The 26,640-nt window shown below is 27.8% G+C and overlaps 1 protein-coding gene across 1 annotated transcript; it reads right to left on the bottom strand.

The window, feature by feature from the left end:
• Window positions 1–409: 409 nt before the first annotated feature.
• Window positions 410–26,640, bottom strand: LOC129971784 (uncharacterized). Its single transcript, XM_056085763.1, has 3 exons — window positions 26,504–26,640; window positions 16,663–17,188; window positions 410–2,818 (listed from the first exon to the last, which is right to left on the bottom strand). Exons 2-3 carry the CDS (start codon window positions 17,175–17,177, stop codon window positions 1,894–1,896), a joined length of 1,440 nt encoding a protein of 479 aa, XP_055941738.1. The 5' UTR covers window positions 17,178–17,188; window positions 26,504–26,640; the 3' UTR covers window positions 410–1,893.

Genomic DNA, 26,640 nt, shown 5'->3' with positions numbered 1-26,640 from the left:
TCAACAACCAATTTTCTTATTACTTATTGACCATTTTAAATAATACCCTAAGCAAATACTTGTAGATTTAATAATAGATTTTGAATTTATTTCAAAATTTAAGAAATATTTTAAATTAAGACACATTTTTATTTCAAATAAATGACAACAATAAGCTAACCAAATGAATACTTTTTCAAACAACATGAAATCGCATTTTAATTCAACAATTAGTCCTTAAACATATCCCTACTATATTTTGAAAAAATTCGTTCTTATATGCTTTTAATTCGACACCACTCTTCGAAATGAAATAAACAAGTAAAATGTCAGAAATATTAAAGCTTAAAGCTTTTTTCTGACCATGTACTCGTTCCTAGAAAGATAGTAAATAAAATCATGACACAACACAAGGAAATGAAAGCAATAATTGAAAAATTATTTTTTTATTTGTTCACGAAATCATTGACATAAACGTTACAACGCTTAGATTCAAAAATAAATCTACAAATTGGCAATGCACATGGATAGTACTATCACATGCTTGTAATAAAAAATAAAAGTACGAACCAAAACTCATTAGTGAGAAATAATAAAATAACATTAAATACTACTAAGACATAACGAAAGAATAGAAATTTGAACAAACTGCTCAGCAGAAAGAGAAATAATAAAACATCGTGGTGAAACTCATAAAGCTTGGAGCTTTGGGAAGACATTTATTGGACAAAAATTGAGTTTTTAAAAAAAGCTAAAAAAATTCACTTACTAATTTTATACATTTTTTTCATATGATTCAAAATATCTTTTAAAGATTTTTTTTATTATTATTCTGAGGTATCCTTTCATGCGGATGTAAATGCAAAATGACTGAGTTGCAGTTAATTAATGGTTCGAAAAAAGATGCTCTACGTACACGCCATGAATATTGCACCTGGCAACATGATTGCAGTAAAATACAGAAAAGCACAATAAAGTGAGTTATTTGCAAAATGACGACGTTTCTTAGAAATTCCTGACTCAATTAAATTCTAAAACAAAAATTTTTTAGGTTCCACTGAAGAAAAATTTCTTATTGCTCCAAGAAGCATAATGGATGCAAAACGAGTAGCGCTATTCATTCTAAAGTTTTAAATCTAATAGTTATTCATTGCTATATTTTTATCAATTAAATATTCAAATTTTATTCATTAAATATTGTTGATTCTTCATTTATTATTTTATGTTGAAGAATAGTGAAGACAGATTTCGGAAAAGAAAAGAATATTGTGAGTGGTATTTCGTCCGACTTAGAAAAATTATGAAATAAAGTGTTAGTTAAAAAAGAGCACTATGATGATAAATATACAGACAAATAAACAACATACACAAATAACATATATTCTATGTACAAAATATTTAAAAACGCTAGAGGTAAATTTACATCAAATGATTAAAACGTTTTTTCCTAAAGCTTTGCTACTGCATTCTAATTATATTAAAGATTTCATTCCGACAATTTTCATAAAATGCCCAAAACTTTTTCTGAAATTGCTTCAGAAGCATTTTTGAATTGATTGCAATGTTATTCTCCAATTAAATATTTCATTCAAAAAGTTAAATATTTTTGTTAATAATCTTGAATCCTATTTAGCACTACTTAAATTTCTATAATGAAAATTGATCTTCATTCAATATCCATGATCGAAAGTCAAGAAGCTTTAGCTCTTTGAGAAATTAGTCTCAAATCATCTAATTTAGGCAGCAAAGAATTTGAGTAAATATAGTGCAAGCATCATGGTTTATCATATGATGTTTTAATTTTCCTCTACCGTTCTTAAATTTGAGACTATTGTGGTGTTGACAATGACACCACTTTTTCTGTCCTCGGTGTCATATTTGTTCTTATTTCAACAGAACAATCCATCCTAAAGCTCACACCCAACCAATGCCTCTATTTCCAGTATTCTTGTTGTCACTGGAAGCAGTGTCTGGCCAACTGACACCAGCATTAGATGATCCACCATAGTTATTGGCTCCAGAATTTCCATAATTATTAGCTCCAGAGGTGCCATAATTAGCGACACCAGAATTACCTCCTGTTGCGCCTCCATAGTTGACAGCTCCAGTATTGCCATAATTGTTAGCTCCAGTATTGCCATAATTGTTAGCTCCAGTATTGCCATAATTGTTAGCTCCAGTATTGCCATAATTGTTAGCTCCAGTATTGCCATAATTGCTAGCTCCAACATTACCGTAATTGCCAGCTGCAGCAGCAGCACCGCCATAGTTGCTAGGCCATGCTACACTACCTCCGTTATTACTGGCACCATAGTTAGCATCCCATCCACCGACAGGTTGAGATTCAGCACCATAACCTCCTTCAGAACCTCCATCTTCATATCCCTGATTCCAGTCACCTCCTTCTCCTGTTTCTCCTTTTTCACTTCCTCCATATCCACCATCCTGATAGGCGCCTCCACCTACTCCTTGTTGCCATACACCTGCATTCTGCTGTTGTACTCTTCCATAGGTTGACGCCCATCCTTGCTGATCTCCTCCTCCATAGCCTCCATCCCATCCACCTCCTTGTCCGCCTCCTCCATAGGGGGTTCCTTTGTCATTGCCAGCATCCCATCCACCTCCTTGTCCGCCTCCTCCATAGGGGGTTCCTTTGTCATTGCCAGCATCCCATCCACCTCCTTGTCCTCCATCTCCTCCTCCTCCATAGGGTGTTCCTTTGTCATTGCCTCCATCCCATCCTCCTCCAGCACCACCTCCATAAGGAGTTCCTTTATCATTGCCTCCACCATATCCTTCTCCCGTCTGACCACCATAGGCTGGCTTTTTGATGTAATATCTGAAAATATAAAATAAAAGAAATATTGTAAACATTCAAAAATTACAATATATATATATATATATATATTATAAACTTTTTCAATCGTAAACAAAGTAAACATTCAAGATTTATTTTTTAAAAAAGAAGAAAAAAAAAAGAACGGCAGCAGCTTAGATTTTGAAATGCTTAAATAAAAACAACTTACTATTTATTATCGAATTATTTATCTCAAAGAATATTTCGAAGGATTAGTCAAAAGCCTAATTTTAATATTCCGTGTTTATACCACATCATGAGAAATAAAAAAAAATGATCTTAATAATAGCATTACCTCCTTGAATTTAAGTTATAAACTATGACACACTTTTAAGAATTATTTAAAGTGCATAATTATCTAGATATAAGCCAGAAAGGTAATAGCTTGCTTGCTTTAGAACATAAGTCATCGTTTAGTAAACAGATTCCATTGTGTAACAAATTGATCACAATTCAAGGCTCTGTAATAACTCATCGACTTATTAAAATATATTGTGAGATTGTTAATGTTAACTAAACACCTATACAAACTTTAAAAACTTCCCTTTTCTTTGCAAGACTATAAAATACACTATTTCAAATCTTTCTTGCTTAGCTGTAAAATTTTCTTATTTGGCATATATATTTTTGAAGCTAAAATTAATATTTATGGTTTTCTAAAGAATCTATGCTGAGAGGAAGTGAAAGGATTCTTTAAAATATTTTCAATAATTTTAACAATAATATACTGAAATAGGCAAATAAATAGACTAAGAGACAAATAGATTTATCAAGGTCCAAATTAATTCATTTCTTTTGCATTAACAGGATCAGTGTTTGCTTGCAATAGGATGCAAAATCATAAAATGTGGAGGTAAGTAATATTTAAAGCCTATCTTTATATTGTGGTTAGATAATGCACCATAGTGACATTTATTTTACATTATTGTCTAATGTAAAAAAATATCATAATAAAATCTATACAGAAGTCGTGGAATTATTAAATAAATTCATCATACTTTCAAATGATATCATATTATAATTTCGAATCTTATTTATCTTACACTTTTGATTTCCAAGACTTTGATTTCGAATTTCAGTTATTCTCGATAGAAAATATAGAAAGTTCTTGAAATATTGTTTAAGTTCTATATTATCGTCTTTTACTGGACCATTTAATTAAGTTTAATTACAATATAAATTAAGCATTTGATTCTATTGATTTTTATAGTTATTTATTAAATTTCCGACTTATTCATTATCGTTACATAATATATTGAAGATGATGAATAGTTAAATAGAAATAGGAAATACTTTGCATTTTGAATGATCAAAAATTATGGTAAAGAAGCCTGAGAAGAGAATCAGTTTTAATATTTCCACATGAATTGAAGTATGTTTATGCAAACTTACTCTGTAAGATAAATAACGAAGGAGAGCTGTATTTAAAATATAATGTACTGGATTGCTAAAGAGTAAATTATGTAATTTGATGTAGATCAATTTACTTATCAATTATTTTTCAAAATTTAGTTTATAATCTTAAAGTGGGTCTATAAGAATTTGTTAGAGAAAGAAAGGAAAAGAGCAAAGTATCAACTAAAAGCTCAATATTTTAAAATCTTGCATCATTTTCTTGTGTATGGATATAAAAATCGCCTTTTTTTTTTTTTATCAAAGATATGGCTCAAGAACAGGGATGGAAATTCACACGAAAGTAAATGTGTTGGGAATCCCCATTGGTACCATTCATTCGAGTGCTGCAATAATTGATTTTTTTAAAGAAAAATTTTAACTGTTTAAAAAATGCAAACTTGAAAATAATTAAAACTAAAGGAATTACGCGATGATTTCTTGTTCACACCTTTATTTTCTCATGTAACAATTTAACAAATCGTGCACGAAAAACGCCGACTTTATGAACCCAATATTTATTACCCCGTGCAAAAGCAATCGCAAACGGATTCATTATTCAATAAATAATAACGATCATCACGCAAGGCAGAAATGAAGTTCAGAAAAAAGCATCCGACTCTGGTTAAAAACACCATTTCCCCTTCGTTATCTCCCTTTTTTCTATCTCACGCGTTAATAGAGCGATTAGGTAAGCATATTCCACGCGCTTTTGAAAGAAAATGGACTGAAATAAGGAGCCTCATTCACGAATTGGAAGAAAAAAAGCGATAAAATACCAGCGAAGTCGAGAATCCGCGGCACACGCAGCCAGTCTTGTGATGACCGGCAGGCATGCCGAGCATTCATTCATGGCCAGAGTCATGGAAAGAAGACACGGAAGTTCGCCAGTTCGCTGTGGTTATCGACACAGTTTTGGCACTGCGCTGCAAGGTAGAGGTCAGGTGCGATTAGGGAACTCGGTGGCACTGATTCTCAGCAGTAACTCTGCATCTTCGGATTCTTTTTCGGTTTCGGAGAAGTTGAAGAGGAGTGAAAAACGATAATTGTGTACACTTGTGTTTTAATTTGAGTTTCTGTGGAATTAATTTAGAATATAAATAACTTTTTAAACAAAGTATGTCAAAAGGGTCTCAAGGATTTAATGAAGGTTCTGTTTACTAAAGCTCTAAGCAAACTTGCGTTCGGAATAACAGATTTATATTCTGTCAGCTTCTTTTTTATTTTTAAATCGGGTCAAAAACTAATATATTCCTAGAAAAATGGTTCTTTTAAAAATATAAGAAAGAAAATTTTTAAATTAAGAAAAATTGCAATTTTTTTTCCCTAAATTTTGTAGCGGGATTTGAAAATTAAAAGTAATTTTACTTTACATCAGTAAATATGTTTTTACAATTTCTGCATAAAATTACGGGATAATTTAAGATTATTCATTCACCAATCTATAAAATAATCCCATATATATTTGCAATGGACTTAAGTATCAAATGCATTCAATATGAGAAAGTTGCAGTTGCAGGGTTGGAAATTTTGTGTTGTGTGCAATGTCCCCTCCAAATTGAATAGAATATTTCAGACATGATTTCTTTTATTGTCCGATACAAAAGGATGAAATCAGATCTAGGGTTTTTCTTTTGATTAATGAATGAATATTACGGCAGTTTTCCTTAAAACAACAAATCAAATATGGCGAAGCGTACATTTATGGTTCTGGAAGAATATTCATAAAATTTAATTTGTATATCGGCATTTTACCATCTGAACCTTCAGATACTATTGCATCATACAATCTACCTTTTTAATACCTTATGTAATACATCTATTTGTTTTATGGATATTTGCAACTTCAGTTTCTTGCAAAAAATATATTTAATCATTCTTACATTCGCAATTTTAATAACATAATAAATGTCCACACTATATTCTCCTTCTAGATTTTCACGTGAAGAATTTGCTATTAGATCAAGCAATCTGTCATAATCAATCTGCTGCTATACTCATTTACTGCATTTAAAAGTGTAAAAATATGTTTAAAAATGTAACAAATTTATTTCGCAGTTCTTATGATACAGTTCCAATTTAATAAGTTATATTTGAATTATTGCTCGAATTATTTTTATAATCCTGACCAAAATGCAAAAACCAATTTAACCCTTTCTGAGGCCTTGGGAAGTATGCTTCCCACCAAATTTATCAATCTTTGTATGAAATTATGTAGGTTGGCATAAGTTCTGACAAATTTTTTTTAGAAAGACAAAAACTTAGATGCTTCAGTTCTTTATCTCACACAAAATGATGTGCCTTGGTTTGGCACTTAATTATTAATTAACCAAATTAATTAATTAATCAAATTAAATTTATCTAATAAGCTAAATGAATCCCTTTTCTTATTCTAATTTCAAGCCTAAAAATATTTTAACATAATATGATTAGAAAAAAATGGCCCTTTTAAAAGGTTAATGTTGTTTTTTTCAAGTGGTTTCCAAAAAGTGTAAAAAAATTCTTTTTATCTAATGCGAATTTATCATTATAACTTCAATGATTTCATATCCTTTTTAAGAAACGATAAATATCCTGAATTTCTTAATTGGCTTCTTATTAATGAATTGATATTACCCGTGATATTCTCTTTAAGATTTATCAATCGCTGCAGAACAAAAATGTATTAACTTTATAAATGATTGCTAAGATAATCAAGAAATATATATATAAATTCTATTATTAAATTAAATTGTATGTTTATTTTTATTTATTGTTATTTCAACTACTTCACATTTAAAAAAAAATCTATTTACGAAACCTCGGTTAAGAACTCAGCGACTGCATCGAACAATGGAACAATTTCTTGAAAGAGGTCATCAGGGTTAATGACTGAATTTAAATACATTTCATTCGTTTTTAACGAGATGACAAATAGCCCGGCCCGTATTTGGCTTAAATATAGGAGACATTGTTGCGGAAAGGAACGATTTTTAATAGCTTTCCGAAACTGTTTATGATGATGTGATGAATTGAATTGTTTAATAGAAAAATCATGCTGTTAATTAGGACTTACAGCATTTCTATTGAAATGATTGAGATTTCTGATAATGATAAGACCGTTAATGAATAAGTATGAACCTATATCGAGTCTAAATCTGAGTTTGTTTTTTCATATCAAAGCGATCCAGATGAATAAAATTATATTTAAAATGGTTGTTTTATTTAATGTAAGAAAGCAAACAAATTTTACAACTGATTAAAAAATACCATTTGTACTATATTTTAAATAAGATAAATAAGTTATAATATATATCAAAAACTACCTATCACAATCAAAGCCGATAGAGTTTATTAAAAAGCGAATTTCACTAAACCAAATTTAAAATATTTATCTAATAAATATTTGCAGTTTATAAGTTCTAAAGTTGATTCTTTGTAACATTATTCATTTAATCGGGGAATTCGTGGATTTTATTAATACCTATCACATTAAAGCAGATAGATCTTATAAAAATGAGACTTTCACTAAATCAAATATAACATATTTAGCCAATAAATATTTAAAGTTTATAAGTGTCTAAGGTTGAAACTTTGAAACATTATTCATTTATAAAATCCATGAACTGCAACGAATCGTGGATTTTTTTAATTCAGTGTCATATGTTTTTAATCTAAACGTGTATTTTGAGATGAAAAAAAAACCCGGTGAACTTTCAAGAGCCCCAAGTTATATTGCAGTTCGCTTTAGGATATTTGACAGTGACCCACTTCTCTAACCGATTGCAATTGTAGGATTAATTGGTTAACGCTCTCCATTCGCGTTTACCAAAGAAGATCAGGAAAATCCAGCGAAAGCTAATAGCGGTTAAACCTAATTCTTCAAAAAATGATAGTTTTTTTTTTTTTTTTTTTTTTTTTTTTATGAAAGTGCATTAAATGAGATTAGGGAGCATCGCTTTCAAATAAAGAAACTGAGGTTCAACCTCCTAAGAAAGTCTAAAGAATTCAGTTTAATCTGCTTAACTGAAATGCAAATATAGAATAAGAAGCTACTAAAAAAAAAAAAAAAAAAAAAAAAAAAGAACGTATGAACACATATTTATACATACTGTCAACTCATTCGTTTATTCCCGTACATGTCTTGAGAAGAAAGTATAAAATTATAACAGATTAGAAGCAAAATGCTTTCTGATCATTTTATGCAAGATTAAATTTCATTAGACTTTAATGGGAAAAACAGCTTTGGAAGTAAGTTGGTATTTTGTAGATATTTTAGAAAGAAATCTGAAATTTTTAATAGCAGAAGTTATGCTATTTTTTAAATGATTGATATCAAAATATGAGTGATTCTTTTACTTTATTCTATGGTATGTAGAAAGTTAAATTTGTTCCATTTTATTAAAAAAAACATTTATGAGTTTCTTAGTGGCCCCAAAATAAATAATTCAGCAAATATTTCACAAAATTTTTAAACTTGTTCCGATTTTAAATTAATCTATTTGTATCCAGACATGTTATTAAGAAATCAATCCTTTGCGCCCATTTTTAGACACAGGTTTTTTGCAAAATACTAAAGGGAAAAATTCGAACGTTGCTTTGTTTCAGAATTACAATTACCATTATTAATAATTAGTAGTACAGATATTACTATTTGCACTTTATCTTTGCATAATAGAAGACACTCTCTTGTACAGTATAATTGGTGCCAAGTTATAAATCTATTTCATTCATATATTTTTAATTCATTTTGCATAATTTAAATTTGCATTTTAAATTATTTGTTACAAAAGAAATCCATAATTTTTTCCTTTAACAAGGCAAAACAAATTTTGAATTTATGAATCTAGTTTTTGCTAACACGAAAGCAAAGTGTCCACATTTATAACTAAAACCTGAAAAACAGCACTCATTTCTCCTGCTGACCCACATCCAGAAACTTTTCTTTAGCCTCGCCAAAATCGGTGTCAATAACTTTTCCCAGACACATTTACTCAATTATGAATCGATCAGCCTATCATTCAAACGCATTTCATCATTAAAATGCTCCTCCATCAAGCCAGAATTCCGGTTGATTGATGCAAAGGTTTTTCCTGTTATACATTTCCAGAAACTTCTAAGCGGACTTTGATGCTTCTTTGGAGAAAACAATTAATTATCACTTGCTTTTTCATTCATAAAAGATCCTCACTGCAAGACTCCCAAATGAGGTTAAAATCTGCCGTTAAAATGTTTATAAAAGAGTGACATTGAACGTTAAAGCATGAACTACCGAAACGAGATAAATGGGACAGAAAATTATCCTTGATATGTGTTTGATTTTCAAAGAGGATGATGAATTCATAAGCAAATTATATAGCAACCAAAGATGATACATGTTTTGTTCAATATTTATCTTGGTCATTTGCATTCTGTCCCATGAATATTCAATACCTTTTAATAAATAAATAAGAATTGTTCCGCATGAATTAGTTATTAAGTTTGGATAATGATAAAATTACAATGATGACCACAGTAAGAAGGAATTTTGAACTTATCATAGTCTAGCCTTAATAAAAAAATTCTTTTGTTACGTCAATGCAAATTAGACACATTATAAAAATTAAATTTAATTTTTATAATGTGTCTCTGATAATGTGTCTCAGAGTGATAGTCTCTGAACTAAGGTTTTATTTCATAAATTGTTAATTCCGCACAAAGAATCTGGATTGTTATGTCTACTTTTTTGAATCCAGAAATATTTGTATTGTATTATAATATATGATGTTCTCAATAGTAAAATATAGGGATAAATTTCAGCATCATATATATTTAAAATTTCTATTGCTGTTTAAGATGTTTTTTCAAATTTCCAAAGTATAAGCACACATTATAAAATATATATGGTTAAAAATATGGATTACTTTTTTAATTGGAATTATCTAAAACCTCCCTTTATACACAATTGTATATTTAAGAAGTGAAATACTCAAGCGTTATAAAGGATCTTATTCTTGAAAAATCACATACAGTTAATTTTATATGACTATTTTGATTTTGACAAACCTAGGCAAATATTTTAAGTTTAACAGTTTTATTTACAGTAATTAAAAATATTAATAAATAGGGAACTGTTTGTACTAAAATTTTAAAAAAAATATTAGTATCGAATATAAAGTTTGCCATCAAAAGTAAAAAGAAGATGAATTAATTTTGGAATAATTGTTTGTACTAATCATAAATCTTTTATAACTTTTTTTTAGAATTTTTATTTGAGTTAGTTTTGCTCTTTTAGCAAAATGTATTGCAAAACTTTAGGACTTCATTCATATTTCTACAACTATGTGTCATGCTGTTCACTTCAGTTTGTGAAATAAAATAATTTTTCCCATCGGAGAATTATTCAATTTTTAGGCAGACCGTTGTGTACTAGTGACAAGTTTTAAGCTTCGAGAACGAAGCATTTCAGATGCGAGGCCCATTTTTACTAAAAACTCACCTTGTATGTCAGCCTGGTGTATGTTAATTATGAATTTGTGGACCAAATGGTCTCCACCTGTGTGGGGTGGAAGTTTGAAAGGAGTGCAGCACGTGTATCGTCTGAAAGGGGTTTAGAATTCCGGGTCGTTCCAAATCAGTCTTAGCGTAACTTCTAAAGGACGGAAATACATTTTGAGGTTGATTTACAATTCTCTGGTCTTTCTAAGTTCCGTTATTTCATTTCGGATTTAGCTTAACGTCATTATCTCATTTTTTAAAATTTTTGAAAAGTTATTTTACGCTAGAACGAACGTTGAAGAACTATGCTTGTGAAGTTATGCCTATCTTGGATAATTTTACGGGTTTTATTTTGAAAACAAAGATTTTTGCCTTTAGTAAAAGAGATTTTTTTTTTATCTCTACATAAATAAAAAAATTTTTAATACAAAATTTTGTTGTTTAAAAATATAAATTTCTTTCGGAAATTACTTTGATATAAAAAAAAAATCTTCATGGAAATAATTTTCAAATCATACTTTTAAATTCATGTCAATATAACTAGAAAACTTTAAAAGAATGGAATATCTGTTCAATTGTCATATTCGTGTTTTAAATAATGGAGCTATAATACGCAAAACGCTATGTTAATCTAACTAAACTAAACTCTTTTACAACTTCAAAGTTATTTTAGCTTATTTTTTATAGTTGCTTTATGAATAGAAAATGGGCCCTTTTGAGGAAATGGAGCATATTAAATGCATATGAATTATTCTAGTAATAATCTAGTGATTCTAGTTATAAATTTGGTTCTTAACATTATAAAAGTTGCTCTAGCTCTCATTTTATGTAGTCAGTTTTATTTATTCATTGCAATAAAAATGTAGACATTATACGCAAATTAAATTTAAAAATTTCAGCTTTTTAAAAATAGCTTCTTATATTTAATTGTGGAAGAAACAATTAGGTATCATTAATCTGTAAAATGAAGAAACTTGAAATATAATACAGAGAAATTAACTGAAGTAAAAAGTTTTTAAATAGAGAAGTAGAGTTTTCAAAGAATTGTTTTTAATGAAAAAAATTCGCAGTTGCTAATATTTTATCTAACATTTTTTTTTTCTTTCTGCCATATTTTCCGATTTATTTCATTAAAAATTATATATTAGAAGAAGGTGATGAATACGATCTATATTAAAATGCATCATACAGCAATTTATTCCCATATTTAAACACCATTTCTAAGTCTATATAATGTCTAAGTCTATATCTATAGATGATGTCATAAAATATCATAGCAGAAAAAAAAGAAAAAAAAAAACTGTATCTGAAATATAATTATAGTGGACAGAACGCACTACGCAGGGAATAAGTTTGGCGCAACTGTAAATAGTCATGCACTGAAGATACATTATCAGATGAATTTATGCAAATTTAAATATTAAATTGAAAATGCGCATATATTTAATGATATGTTATTTTTTTAGTTATCCATTTATGATAACAGATAATTTATACATTTACTTTCCTAAAAAATATTAATAAGCAAATAAAAAAAGCTATAAAAATATTAACTTTTAATGTGTAATAAAAGATTACTTATCGTAGCGTATGAGGAAAAAAGCAATCTCTTCATATTATACGGGAAATCGTTATACGAGAGACCGGTGTATTTTCACTTCACGATTTTCAAAACGAAATTTCGAACGCTGAATTCATGTGCTTTTTATTAAGAGTCACTTAAATACATATTCTTGCGTTCTTTTCTTCGCTGTTTCGTATAAATCGTGACATATTAGATTCAAGATCACACAACGGCTGTAAATACATCGTCTAACAAATTTTGTTATCTCTTTGTTCCCGTTCTATGTATTTGAATTGCGCTAAATTTTTTTTTTATCCATCCCCATATTAATTATACTTCAAGGAATTTCGAAGCGATTCCGTCATCAGTTATGAAAAGTAATCTTTTTGTTAAAAATTTAAAAATATTGTACAAATGTATTTAATCCCACGAATTTTATTATGTATTGTAATGTGTAGACTTTTTTATATTCTTTCAAACTATATATTTTATCTATAGAATCTGCATAAGCAATAAAAAAAAACTAATCATTACAGCATAACATTTTGCTATATTGAGCTCAAAGATGCAGAAATTTTGAAATTATCCTAGACTCTCTTCCAGAGCAAGAAAAATTGCATATTTTAACATACTTAGAAAACGCAGCATCTACATTACATAACGCGCAGACAACAAGGTACTTAAAATTAGAATTTTGCCAATATAAGTAACCATGCACTTAAGTAGAATCATTTTAACAACATGATACGGACTAGGACTCCTATCTTTCTTGACCTATATACTCAAAGGTTGTGACTTTGTAGATATTAATAACATTGTTTGTGACTAATTACAAAACGCACGACTGATCTCGACTTCCTTTGCTTCTTCGTACTATTTCTTCCGATTACTGGTCTTGAACAAGATCCCATAGAGGAATTTTTTTGTCGATTTTTAAGAAAGTTGTTTATATTTCATTCTTTCATATTAAAGTTTTATCCAGTATATCAGTCGGTGTTGAAGTACATTAAAAATATCTAACTTATAATAGATTAGAAATTTAATAGACTTCTATATTTGTTAAACATCAATCCTCATTTACTTCGTATCACAGTGAAATGTAGAAATTCCGAATAGTTAAAGTGTGCCTTTCAATTTGCATGTCATTATATAGAAAATCTTTTCTTATTTTTCCAGTAATTTAACATTTTTTTTTTGTTACATATTCTCAACCAATTTTAAAAATTTAATTTTCAAAAATAATAACCCTTTTGTTACAAACATTCTAATTTTACTAATGTTACAAAATAATTTTAGCGCAATTTTTGTCATTAGTTTATGCTCTCGAGATCTATTGGTTAATGCGTAAAAATAAAAAAAAAATATTCGAAAATCCCGAAGTTCGTAATACAATAAGGTTTTAGGCTCGATTCATCTTTCTTCACTTTATATTTAAAATTTTCTCTTAGTAATATAACGTGTAAGCAAAAAATGTATGTATTATTGTCGAAATACGCACGAGTATAAATGCAGTAACAAAAAGAATAAAAAGTATTATTTAAAATATACTTAAAAGTATTTCTCGATGCATTTATTGAACTTAAAAAATAATTGCGCAAAAACAAAAATGATATTCAGGAAAACGTTTCCCCCCCCCCCTTAAAATATAATACAACATAAAAGAAGGCTTTGTGTGATGATATACTTTGTAGTTATGTAGGTAAAGCACTAAGACTAATTTGTAGCTAAAATCATAATTAAAATAGTGAGCAACTTCTTTGAGCGAGCACCTACTACCCAAGAAGTAGCTACATCCCGAATTTCATTGTTCTAATTTCAACAATCTGCTCTACAGAGTATTTTTAACAATAGTATTTTTTTATCATGTATGACGCATAACGCACTTGACAGATAGTGTGTTCCTAGAAACATTGCAAATGCTTACTTTTTCTTTAAAAAAAAATTCCTTTTAAGTAACAAAAAAAAAAAAAAATACTGAAAACTATCTTTATTTGCTAGAAAAGCATTTTGCTTTATTTATAAAAAAAATTAATTTCTTTCTTACGATCCAAAATATAATTATGTATCAAATTCAATAACTAATTTCTATGGCCTTCTATAAAGAACTTTGAACTATTGTTTTTCCTCATGCATGCCCCATAGCGCAATTAATAGGTATCATGTTAGCCTATAAACATTCAGTCACTACGTTTTCTGTTAATAATAAATATAATTTTATTTTTAAGTACTGAAAAATTGATTGATAATTTATTTCAAAATAAATTATTTATTTTTAATAAAAGAATTTGTTTTATTTATTTCAACTGTGCAAATTGAGCTGTTTGATAACTGTCAGTTAATTATGACTAATTTATAAAATATTTTTCGTCTTCATGATTTATTATTAAATAACTTTAAAATACATTAGATCTCAAGGTGCTTATCTTAAATGCATTTGATCAAGATCCCTTTTTATGAAGAAAAGTAACAAACCAAAGATTTTTCCAAGAAAATTATACGATTTTCGTTGCATTTTCACAACATTTTTCATTTTGTAAAATTAATGAAAAAACTTTTTAAACCCCTTCTTTAAAACATGGTTTTAAATTTAATATCACAACTTATTATAGAGCGCATTCATTTATTAAGGTGATACGAATGTTTATCAATAGAAGCATATGCGTGCAGTGCTTAATTTAAGATAATTACCGAGTCACTCACATTAAATCTTAAAAGTGAATTCCAAATGCGCCAAATTACCTGAAATGTGCCAAGATATAATCTTTACTTAAGAATATGTTTTTCTCAGACAAATATATTCCAGTCTAGTGTATACGTATTAATTAATTGCAGCCATCTCACCACGGAAATCAGTTGACTGAGAATACTTATCAACACATTCCGGTCGATTCATTAGCTTTAACTAAATTGAGCTGAGGTCGCATCAGATATCAACTTCTTCCCATGTAGCCAATCGTCCCCACATCTTAATGGAATCGCGTCGACTTTTTTTTTTTATTGCCAAGGTTCTTTTTTTTTTCGTTCCTTTTTTTTTTCTCACGTCGTTAATTTTTTAAATTCCCTTCTTAATTGACCGACGAATCCGTTCTTCTCATATGCCGTTCCGAGTGAATGCTCCAGATGAGTGGGAGAAGTGGGCTGTTAACAACTCAAAATCCGGGAGCAGCACAACAAGGTGGAACGATAATGATACCGTACGGTTATATCGATGGAGAGATAACGCTAACTTCGATTCCATGTCCAACGTTATCTACCGTCATTTGAATGCTAATCCCTTATTACTGCCCTGTGTTACTGAAAACATTTTATTTTCGGTACGTGTTAACGAGATTTTGTCGTAACTGTGAGAGAATTACAGTATTTTCAATACGAAGGTTCATTTTTTAAAGCAAAGTAGTGCTGGAGGTAATAGATCAGTTATGCGGTAATCTTTATTTGAAATATATATATATAAATATATATATTACTGCAACATTTTCACAGAATTGGTTTAAATATTAATTTTTCTATTTTAAAAATATTAGTTTTTTCCCATTTATGAAGTCATTTTTTAAACATTGCGAAATTTTATACAGTCTAATTATTTAATAATTTTGAAAATGTATATAATGCTTTGATAAAGTTTTCATTTAAGTGAAGCAATTGATTATGCATTGCCATTCTGTTAACATTGGTGACTTCGAATGTGAAATTTAATAGCAGGATAAACATTCAGGATGAATTAAGGTTTCGATTTGTCGTAGAGTTCGACATAAATTCCTCTAAATTCTCTAATGTCAGGTTTACACTCAGCCAGTTATAAGACGGCCAATAAACAGCGCATGCGTAGAAAGGCTGAAAAATGCTATTCGATCCATGGCAAGTAATTGTCCCGACGGAACAATAACATGTCACTGTATTGTATTTTTTCTTTCTTTCTGCGCATGCGTGTGTAGAATTTCGTGCGTATTTTTTCGGCGTGAAAAAATTTATCACTTATAATAGATAAATTCCGACATTTTTTGCTCTTTGTTCTTTCTGATACGAGGTTGTGTGTGTGTGTGTGTGTGTGTGTGTGTGTGTGTGTGTGTGTGTGTGTGTGTTTATTTGCCATTTTTTTTTCCTATAGTTTTTTCAAATTTAGGTATGCTGACCTTTTTTTTTTTATTTTACCATGTTTCTTTGTGTAAATATCTATAATTTTAATACGCTATGCATTGTAAAAGAAAAATTCAGGAACGCCAAAACGGCAATTTATAGTAAAGAATGGAATTCCTGAATCTATCTTTTGAAATTGTGGCAAACATAAATCAGTCCCTTTCTACGTATGTGATGTGTTTACTGGCCGTCTTATAGCTCGCCGATTGTAAACCGGCAAAAGAAATGATAAGAAATAATTTCTGTTTGAAAAGATTGACAGTCTATAAATACTTACGGAACAGGTACTTCGACCTTCTTCTTTACAATGATTTGTTTGTAGACGGGAACTTTAACTGGATAGTGGAATGGCTTGGGTACTTTCACTACTTTATGCACAGGAACGGGGATGTATTTGGGGACCTTCACTGGATACGGAACAGGTACCGCTTTTGGAACAGGAACGGGTTTGTAGATTGGAACAGCTTCAGTTTTCAGTACAGGAAATGGAACACCAATAGGCACTGGCTTTGGCACTGCAACGATCTTTGGTACGGGAATGGCCTTCGGGACATTCACTATCTTCGGAATGGTCTTTACAACTGGTACTCTGAAGGGGACAGGTACGTGGTGTGGTACATGTATGATTTTTGGGACTGGGATGTATTTCGGTACTGGCACAGGCTTTGGTACGGCTACCTTGTGATATACTGGTACTTCTTTATGTACCACTTTGATGTTTGGTGGATAGTTGTTGGCTTCAATCCCAACGAAGAATAGCACACCCACTAAAACGGTTATCACTAACTTCATGGCTGAATTTTCTAGAAAAAAATAATAAAGAATTTCATATAGGTAAATATGTTTGAAATTTTAAATAAAAATACTTCGTTACTATTTATTAATAAGATGATTCTATAATTAATAAGGTGATTCTATAATTCATAAGGTGATTCTTAACGCTCTAAGACCTTTATCATTTTCAAGAAAAGGGAACCAATTTTTGTGGCAGAAAATTAATTTATTCTAAAGTAAAAAGTTATCTTAAATTTATATAGTTTTTTTTTGTCTGAATCCTTATAACGATGCCATTCAAATGAAAGAAGTATTTGTTATGAATTCATTTTATGAAATATCTTTTTTAATAATTATTGATATTTGCATAAATTTTTTGCTATGAATTATTGATGTCCAGTAAAATTTTTGTTCGATTTTCTAATTTAGAATGATGATAATTTAGGTACTCTAAAGAAGATTATAAATAACATATTGTTACTTTTTTATTATAAGTTAGTGTTTTTCAAATTATTATAAATTAAGTTATATCAAATATTTTTTGACAAAGAATTTTCATCGAATTGATAGAAACATATTTTTGTGCTTATTTTATCTAACCCATTTTTAATTCTTATTTTTTTTTAATCGGCTGTCAATTGTTTTTTCATAAAGTTTTTAATGAAAAAAAAATAATCATTGAAAAAACTCTTATAGGTATTTTCTACAATGAATACAGGTTTTCTTAATAGAACATGAGTCAAAATGTTATCTTCTAGTAATTTAACAGAATACGAAAAAGAAACTATATATTTCATGATATGATTAAAAAGATTTTATTGAAGCCTTAAAAGTCAAAAATAATTATTTATAGTTAATTTTTATTTCAGTCATTTTAAAAGAGTGTGTTATGCATTTTAATCGACCAACATTTCCAATTCAGATTCCATGTTACTTTTTTGAGAACTAAATTTACTTTAAAGAAAGATTCTATAATACAAGTATCCAACTGAAATGATTACAGATAAAAGCGAAAAAAAGATACGTCGCTTGTTTTAGAAGTAGTAAGCGGCTTGCAATTCTGATACTAGCAAATATATAAAGAGTATTTTAATGCGATTTCTCCAATTCAATCCGATATCTAAGACAACAAACAGCAAAAACGTTAAGAAATATTCTGTATAATCCATAAAAAATAAGCTCATCAATCGTATTACCTGAAAACTAAAATTCCTTCGAAAATATCAGCCTTAGAGCTATATTTTTTAAAAAGGAAAAAATAGCCGCAGTCCGTATTATAATGATCTTAACTAATGCTGAATATACAATGATGCGTTTTGAAAACTAATCCGCTTTTACCTTTACGCACATATGAGATCTTTACTTTCTATAGCATTTATTAACAAATATTTGTCTATCGCAAATTTTGTGGAATGTAAATGATTGTTTGCATTCTACTTGTATTGAATCAATAATAAGAAGAACGGAATTGGTTTGAAATTTACTATCTTAGACACTTTAAATTTGTGCAAATATTGTTCTTATATCTTCTTTCAAATTTAATATATGCCTGGAGATAATAATAAGATTTTAGCATACTATTTTTTTACTCAATGTTTAGATCTACTTTATTTTTAACAGATTCTTATATAACGGAGCACTCTTACGGCCTTTATTTTCAACTATTCATTTACTTTGAAGAATTATCGGAAAACGTGAATGTATGTTAATGTAAAACATACAATGTATTTCAATTGCTCCCTGTGTAATTTTGTAGCAGTATTTCAATTGAAAATATTCTCTCGTGCTTATTATCCTATATCTGTTCTATTGACTCTATAATGTCGATTTGACCAGTTTCAGGAAGATAATTGTCCTTTAAGTGTGAGGAAAGCCGAATTGCTACTAAGGAGTTAAAATAATCAATTTGGAGTTTTGATGAAAATGTACTAAAAAAAACATTACATAAAATTACATATTAAATTATTAATTTCACAAATATACTATTGTTGCATGTTTAAAGCAAAGCTGTTTTTGATTTTTCTGCATAACTTACTTAGTTCTACTTATTTCAAAATTCTTTTTAAAATAGAAATACTATACAGAAAATTTTTTAATTTATTAAATATTATTAAATATTCCATTTTTTATGCTTTACAGAACTTAATAATTAGAAATTACCTGACTCATTTCATGAAACATTAACTCAGAAAATGAAGTCACACTAATTTTTAAAAAATTCACTGATTAAATGTTTAATTCCCATTTGTGATAATATTTAATCAACTATAGGTTACATTAATTTAAATAAATATGTGTAGAAGTTGTTTAAATTTATATAATAATCACTTTTGTCTGTTCCATAACATTTTCCAAAATTGAGGAAGAATCTATATTTGAAATTTTCTATTAGATTTCTAGTTGAAAAAAAAATTTTATTAGATTTTTTCATCATTTCTAACAAATTTTCTAAGAAAAGATAAAATTTATTGAAAAACTAATTGATAATTGTTTATTTTTATAATATAGATACAACATATTTATCAATTAAATTGATTAATTATCTCATTCTTTATTATGTATATATAAAGTTTACGAGTTTCTTTCTCTCTTTATATGTATGTGAACTCTGATATGCAAAATATGAAATAAACGCTAACCTTGTTTAACCTCATTCGCGAAAAAAATATTTTTTTTTCTACTTTTCAGAAACCGAATTCATTCTGAAAGGGAAACAGACCTAACTCTACAGGGACCCGAAATTCTATTTGTAAAAAAAAAAAAAAAAAAAAAAAAAAACAGAACTTGAAAATTAATGTTTTTATACTTATATCTACTGCAGGAAATTGGTCATTGTTAAGTTGCCAACAAGAAATAAAAATGAGTCCACATGAGCGAATTTCGATAACAGAATAAAGAGTAGTTTTCTTTACTATCTACTTTAAGTAACAATCTTTACGGTAGGTTGCCTCTATGATATTTGTAGGTTATGTATATACCATTTCAGAAAAGGGGGCAAAATTAACATTGAATGTAATGCCAGGAAAGCAAAAATTGTAGAAACGTACTGTCCCGAATCAAAAGAAAATTCCGGTATCTGTCTATGATCGATTGAGTGCTTCAATCAAAATTTTGACAGTTGTCTTTCAAGAAGTGTGTTTATTTTTATACCGCATTCTTATATTGATTTTTATGAAGCGATAGTAACCTTTTCTTTCTTTTTTATGAAATTTAATGAAAAGAAAGGCATGTTGTAGTTTTTTCGTTCAAGCAAGAAGGAACTAACTTAGTTCTTATTGTTAAAGAAACCAACATTCAATTATTTTGGAACATTTCTTTATAATATTCTGTGCAGAAAGTCTATAAAAGGACCATTAAATCTATTTTAAAATGTTTTATGTAAGAAAGACAATTTTAAATTTTGAATAAAGGTTTATACTTTTTAGAATTTTATTTACTTCTCTATTATCTCTATTTCTAATCTCTCATGGTTCATTACTATTTTGCATACATGTTAAATTAGTCATCATTTGAAAATAAGATTTCATTTTGGAATGAAACAATAAATCGTTGCATAAAAATGATATTATTGGAAAGATTTGAATTTTGAAAAGTGTTGAGCAATGTATTTAATAAAGTTTAAAAATTATTTTAAGAGATGGATTCTTGACAACAAAAAAGATTATTGATTTAAATGCGGTATACGAACTATACTGACTAACATGTAGCAAAATAATATATTTGTTGATTATTTTTCTTTATATAAAATGTTATTGTTTGCAAATGAACATATTTATTCAATAATTTTTCTTTCGGTATTCATTGTGGATTTTTAAATTAAAAAGAATTTAAAAATTCTTTTTGTAGGAATGATATATTTATTCAAAATGTCTTTTCTTCCTAATTAACATATATAACCACTTATTAATATATATATTTTAACCACTTATAACTTATTATATATCTCCAAAAATTAGATTTGAGTATCTACATTAAAAAAAACTAATTACGTTGAACGCTGAGCTCAAGTTATTCATTTGATTAAGATTTTCCTTTATTAACAGATGGAAAATTGTAAGGTTTATAATATAATAGTTTTTGATAAGCAGAGATGTAATTTTCATTTATATAGTATATTTTAATAACATTTTTCTCATCTAAATTTGAATGTAGTGTAAAAACTGTTTTATATTTTTATGCAGAATTTCATTTAAATGATTTTAAAAATCAAATGAGCTCCTATTTTTTGATGTGCTTTTATATGTAAGTAAATGAGGAATTACTATCTGATTTACACTGGATCACGCACTTTTTTAGATCAGACACGCAAGGTGTCTGATCTAAAAAAATTAATTTAATGAAATGGAGATATCGTTTCAGTATAAGAATTCCTTTTAATATTACAAAGTTTGGAAGAAGGTTGATGGGGCGAGTAATAGTTATTTAAAATAAAAGTGATATTACTATTAAGAAAATATTTTTTTTAGAAAAGCATCTATTTAAAAATGAGTAATAAATAAAATGAAACAGAGGTCATAAAAATAATTTTCTAGATTAAATTTAACTTATAAGAATGAATAAATGTTACAAAATGAATTGGAGTTTCTTAGTAAATTAAGTAATTTTTTAATAAATTATCTTTTTTACAATAAGTTTATTCATTTTAGAACTACTTTGTAAAAGCCATTCATGGAGCCTCCAATCAATACTTTCCACAACACAGCAGATGCGAATAGTTAGAGGAATGCTTGCAAATATTTGATGAATATTGTTCTGTTTTCCTTTCAAAAATCAAATATAATAATAAATTTTGCGTTTTGAAATGTTAGAAAGGGAATCATAATGTTAAGAGAATCAGGTGTACTAGTTGCGATGTATTGTATTTCGTTCTGACTTATTTTAACAAAGAGTATGCAAGTTATAGTTTAATATAATACAAAGATAATTTCGTATCAAGTGAACAGAATATTAAACGTTTAGTCCAAAAATCACTTAGGAATTTTATTATATTCTAAATACAGACAGTATTTATACATGCAGATCTACACAAAACAATTAAATTTACCTCATTATCCATACTATTATCAAACATCTAACGGAATTTCAAATTTAAATATTATTTATCAGTACTATCAGCTAATTTCTATATTATTTTGTTCCTGTATTAATTATTTTTGAATTCACCCTACTGCAACATTTCTCCAATAAACCCCAACTCGCAGAAAATTTTATTTATAATGCTATGGACTTAAACCAGATTAAGTCAAATGATTCGAACCAAAAATAATTGTAGAGTGCATTTTTAATTTTAGATTTCATTCTATTATGATAACAGGAATTCAATATTAAAATAAAAGGAAACGGCTTTGACATGATTTCGTATTCATTCAGGATGAGGACTAGTAATTACTTATCTTGATAATCTATTGTTCAAGTAAAAAATAATTCAATGTACTTGAACTCACTTTATAGAACTAAATCTTATGTAATGAGGTAATACTAGATAATATCCCATGTTTGGAACTGCGTTGCAAATAATATACCTTTATGACGAACATTCTACGTTCGTGAAATTATTATTTTATTGCTTTTATACTGAGAATTTTAGGAAACAATAACCTGCTATTTCTTTTTTTTTAATTTTAAAAAATTATATTAATTATATTTCAACCAAATTCGTACATTTCTTTCATTTATCCTGAAAAAGTCCATTGTGTAAACTAAGAATTACGCTTACAAGAAGTTGAAAGACTTAGATATAAGAACTTAGCCAATATATATATATATATATATATATATAAACAGAAAGGGTTCATAGATAATATTTTTTAAACATTTATCACGGGAAATAAAGATATAATTTTGAGATTTTGTCAACTGAAATTCTGTTCACATTTCATTCGAGGTCATTGCTCTAATTTTTTTTTATAATCAAAGATGTTTATTTGATATTAACTTCAAAAGTTATCTAATCTTATGATATAGCATTTCTTTAAAAAAAACTGTTTGTAATCAGACAGAGTAAGCTTTCATTCATTCAGATATTTCCTTTCAAATGTTTGGGTGAAAAAGATAAGATTCCAACACGTGTGAACTTGTATGTGTAGTTTCACAAAATTATCTAAGTTTAAAAGGCACCATATAAAAAAAAATTGTGGAAAGTAATGATAGAAAAGTCAATAGTAAGTTTATTGTCTAGTGTACAGCTTATAACTTCTCAGCACAACTGCAGAAACTACGTTCGTAACCCTGCTGGTAAGTATATAAAATCATTTATTAGCTGAAGTTTTGTTTTATTTATATTAATCTAATATAGCTACATTAAATAAGAAATCGGCTGTTATATGTGTTATATTGTGTCATTTATTATTAAAAATATTATAAAAATCCATTAAAATTCTCTTTTCATAGTTTTATTATTTTATATTCTTGGTTATATTAATAAGAATTTAAATATAAAAATGCAGATGGAAATCCTGATATTTTTTTAAGTTGTACACACTATTTAACAAAATTTTGTTGGTTAAAATTGTTATTTTTAAAATAAAATCGTAACGACATATGATGCCATATATTCATTATAAAATGTGACTTTTGAAATATCTAATTATATTTGATTATCATATTATTAATAAACATATTATCAATTATTACTTGATAATCATATTATTAATCAAATAGCATGAAATATCTAAAATTCCGGTGTAATAATTTCACAGATTTTAGAATATAAAAATTTATAAGAATATTTTATCTGCTTCCTACTATATAAAAAATCTTTTTTGTAATATTCATAGACGGAGTTATTTTTCCCAGACTGAAATGAAAATATCAAAGGAATTCATTGTTCCATGAATTTAAAAATGGATTAATAAAGTAAAATCATATAACAGAAAAAATTATTTAAGCATTTCGTTCAAATCAAAGCCACGACGTTAAATTAGCGGAAAATTTCATATTACTTGATCAATAATATTTTTAAATGACTTTTAAAAAAATTCGTAGAAAATATATTTTAATACGAGTAAAATAAGCAAAATATCCTTATATAAGTTTTTATTTCATATTTCTCGTTGCAATTTTCAAAAATAGGAAGAAAAAAAAATACTCGGATGAGATTAGATTTCGAATTAAAAAATTAATAAGCTTCTATTTAAATCATCTCATCGCTTCTAATCCCAAACTATTGTAAAAAAAGAAGAAAAAAACATAGATGATATTCGATATATATAAAAGTATATTTTTAGCTGCTTAATTCTTGTGCTAATGTTACATATATACATCAAGAAAAGAAAAAAAATATAAAAACTACCATTAAACTTTAAATAAATTAAACAAAACTTTTAATGAGAGAATGCCAATTTTTAGAAATATAATTGTTTCAATTCGTATTCTTTTTCACTTCCAAAATATTTTTCTGACCAGAAGTTTTTAAATCCAACAATTTTCGATTTCCTATAAATTCGGGGAAACAGTTCCTCAATAAATGAATTTTTTGAGGGTGTTTTTTTTTTAAATCTCAACTTTCAAATATTTTTTGGACATGTCATAATCAAAAAACTCTATGCTCTGAATGTGTTTGCGGAATGGATAGGAACTATTTGTTTCCTCACAAATTATTTAGAGCATAGAATTTGATGATATCATTAAAGAACATCTCATCAGATAATTTTACGTGTTTGTAAAACGACGCATGGTACACCTCTTAGAAATGAATGTATTAATTTGGAATAAATTCTTGGCATTACTACAGCTGAGATTGTGAACATAATGAAATAAACATGTAAACAAGTACGACCTTGGCCGTGACTGCATCGGGGCCGAGAGTAACGCAAGGTAAGCAAGCGAAGGACATACCTGCTTTTATGAGCAAATTGAGTATGATAAAAAGTGGTGTAAGTAGCAATGATTTGATTACTAGAAATTTGATTTGTAAAATTCATCATTAAACACAGTATTGAGAAGAGATTCAAGCATTTAAACTTTTTTCATTCAGAGCTAAATGTCAAGGTAAAATTTTAGATAAGGATAATATTAACTAAATTAAAATGGAAAATTCATTTTTAATACGTGTTTAGAATTAAATGCCTGTGGCTGTGTTAGAAAAATATATATCATTTTTAGAAGGTTACGAAGCACTTAATAAGAAATATATATAGATAAATGAGTTCAGTAAAGGATAAAGATATATATTAATATTTTTTACTAATGATGCTTTTGTAGCTTGGATACATGCATAATACCTTTTTAAGAAAAGAAAATTCTCTATTATATTAAAAAAAATTTTAACTCATATGCATCGATTTAGTATTTTTATTCTCTAAAAATTTAAAAAGACCACAGAAACAGCAATTAACCTTGTTTCAGCTGTTTACATATAATGAGAGCATATTTCTTTTTTTAAATACATCATTATTTCCTTTAAAAAAGTTAATTTTTTAAAAGTTGTTCATTAGATGACTAAATTTTTATCATCTTTCCAAAATAAAACAATTTTTTTTTCATACGCTGCTTACTTTGATTGATGTTTTTGATTATTAGCTTCAATTTGAAACATCCCACACTCTGACTGTTCATCGCTTCGGTTTATTTATATTCTTTATTCTTGTTGCGAGAATTGGAATTGATTGATTGCTTAGCTTCCATTTACGGATCTAATTTATTCACTAGGAAATATATTTTGCAAACAAAAGTAATCACCTAGCTGTGGTCTTCTTTCTTTATATTACAATAATGTAAATGTAAATTTTCTTTTACCTTTTATTGTAACAAGAGGAACCAAAACTCAAATTTTGAAATGTGTTTTTTTCTCAGAATAATTTAATATTTAAAAGTGTATATCTGAAATTAAAAAAAGTAAAAGTATATATTTTTAAAAGTAAAAGTACGCATTTTAAAGAAAATATTTATAAGTCTCGTTTAGGCAAAAGTTAGCAGAGAAACTCTGACTAGATAAACTTCTTCTAGATAAAGCATCTGAAAGATAAACTTCTTCTAAATGATTTTCTTTTCATTTTTACTTATACATTCATATTTCATTCTCTAGAACAAGGGAATTTTTATATATTTCACTTCTTTATTCGTATGTTAATAATTGTGTATGAATTTTAAATTTAGTTTGAAAATTTTGGTAGCAGTTGCTTGCACTAAATGCAAGTATTTAAATAAAAGCTCCTATTTTTTTTCCAATTTTCAGCTGTTGTAACTCAAATTTTTATAACTTTCATTTAACAAATTCACTAAAATTAAAAATTTGATAATCCTATATATCAATTTTGTCAGCCCTGGAAAAAACGGATTTATTCTTAGTAAATAATAAGAAATAAAAGTTCAAATTTAAAAAAAATGTCGAAGCAAGAACTTACCGTCAAAAGAAATTAGTTCCAAATAGCGTTTTCTAAAGCAAAACAAAACTCGATATCTTTTCCCGACACAAACTGAACATTTCTATAGACTTCGAAACTAGAAGTATTCCTTAAATACGAAGTCAGCCATTGACCTA

The sequence above is a fragment of the Argiope bruennichi genome, chromosome 1 (assembly GCF_947563725.1).
Source record: "Argiope bruennichi chromosome 1, qqArgBrue1.1, whole genome shotgun sequence".
Taxonomy (NCBI): Eukaryota; Metazoa; Arthropoda; class Arachnida; order Araneae; family Araneidae; genus Argiope; species Argiope bruennichi.
This window is presented reverse-complemented; position numbering and strand designations above follow the sequence as displayed.

Bases quoted from the DNA above. Each gene is read 5' to 3' on its own strand.
- LOC129971784 (XM_056085763.1), bottom strand. From the start codon at position 17,177: ATGAAGTTAGTGATAACCGTTTTAGTGGGTGTGCTATTCTTCGTTGGG. The intron at 2,819-16,662 runs GTAAGTATTTAT...TTATATTTTCAG, and splicing joins AAGGTCGAAGTACCTGTTCC to ATATTACATCAAAAAGCCAG.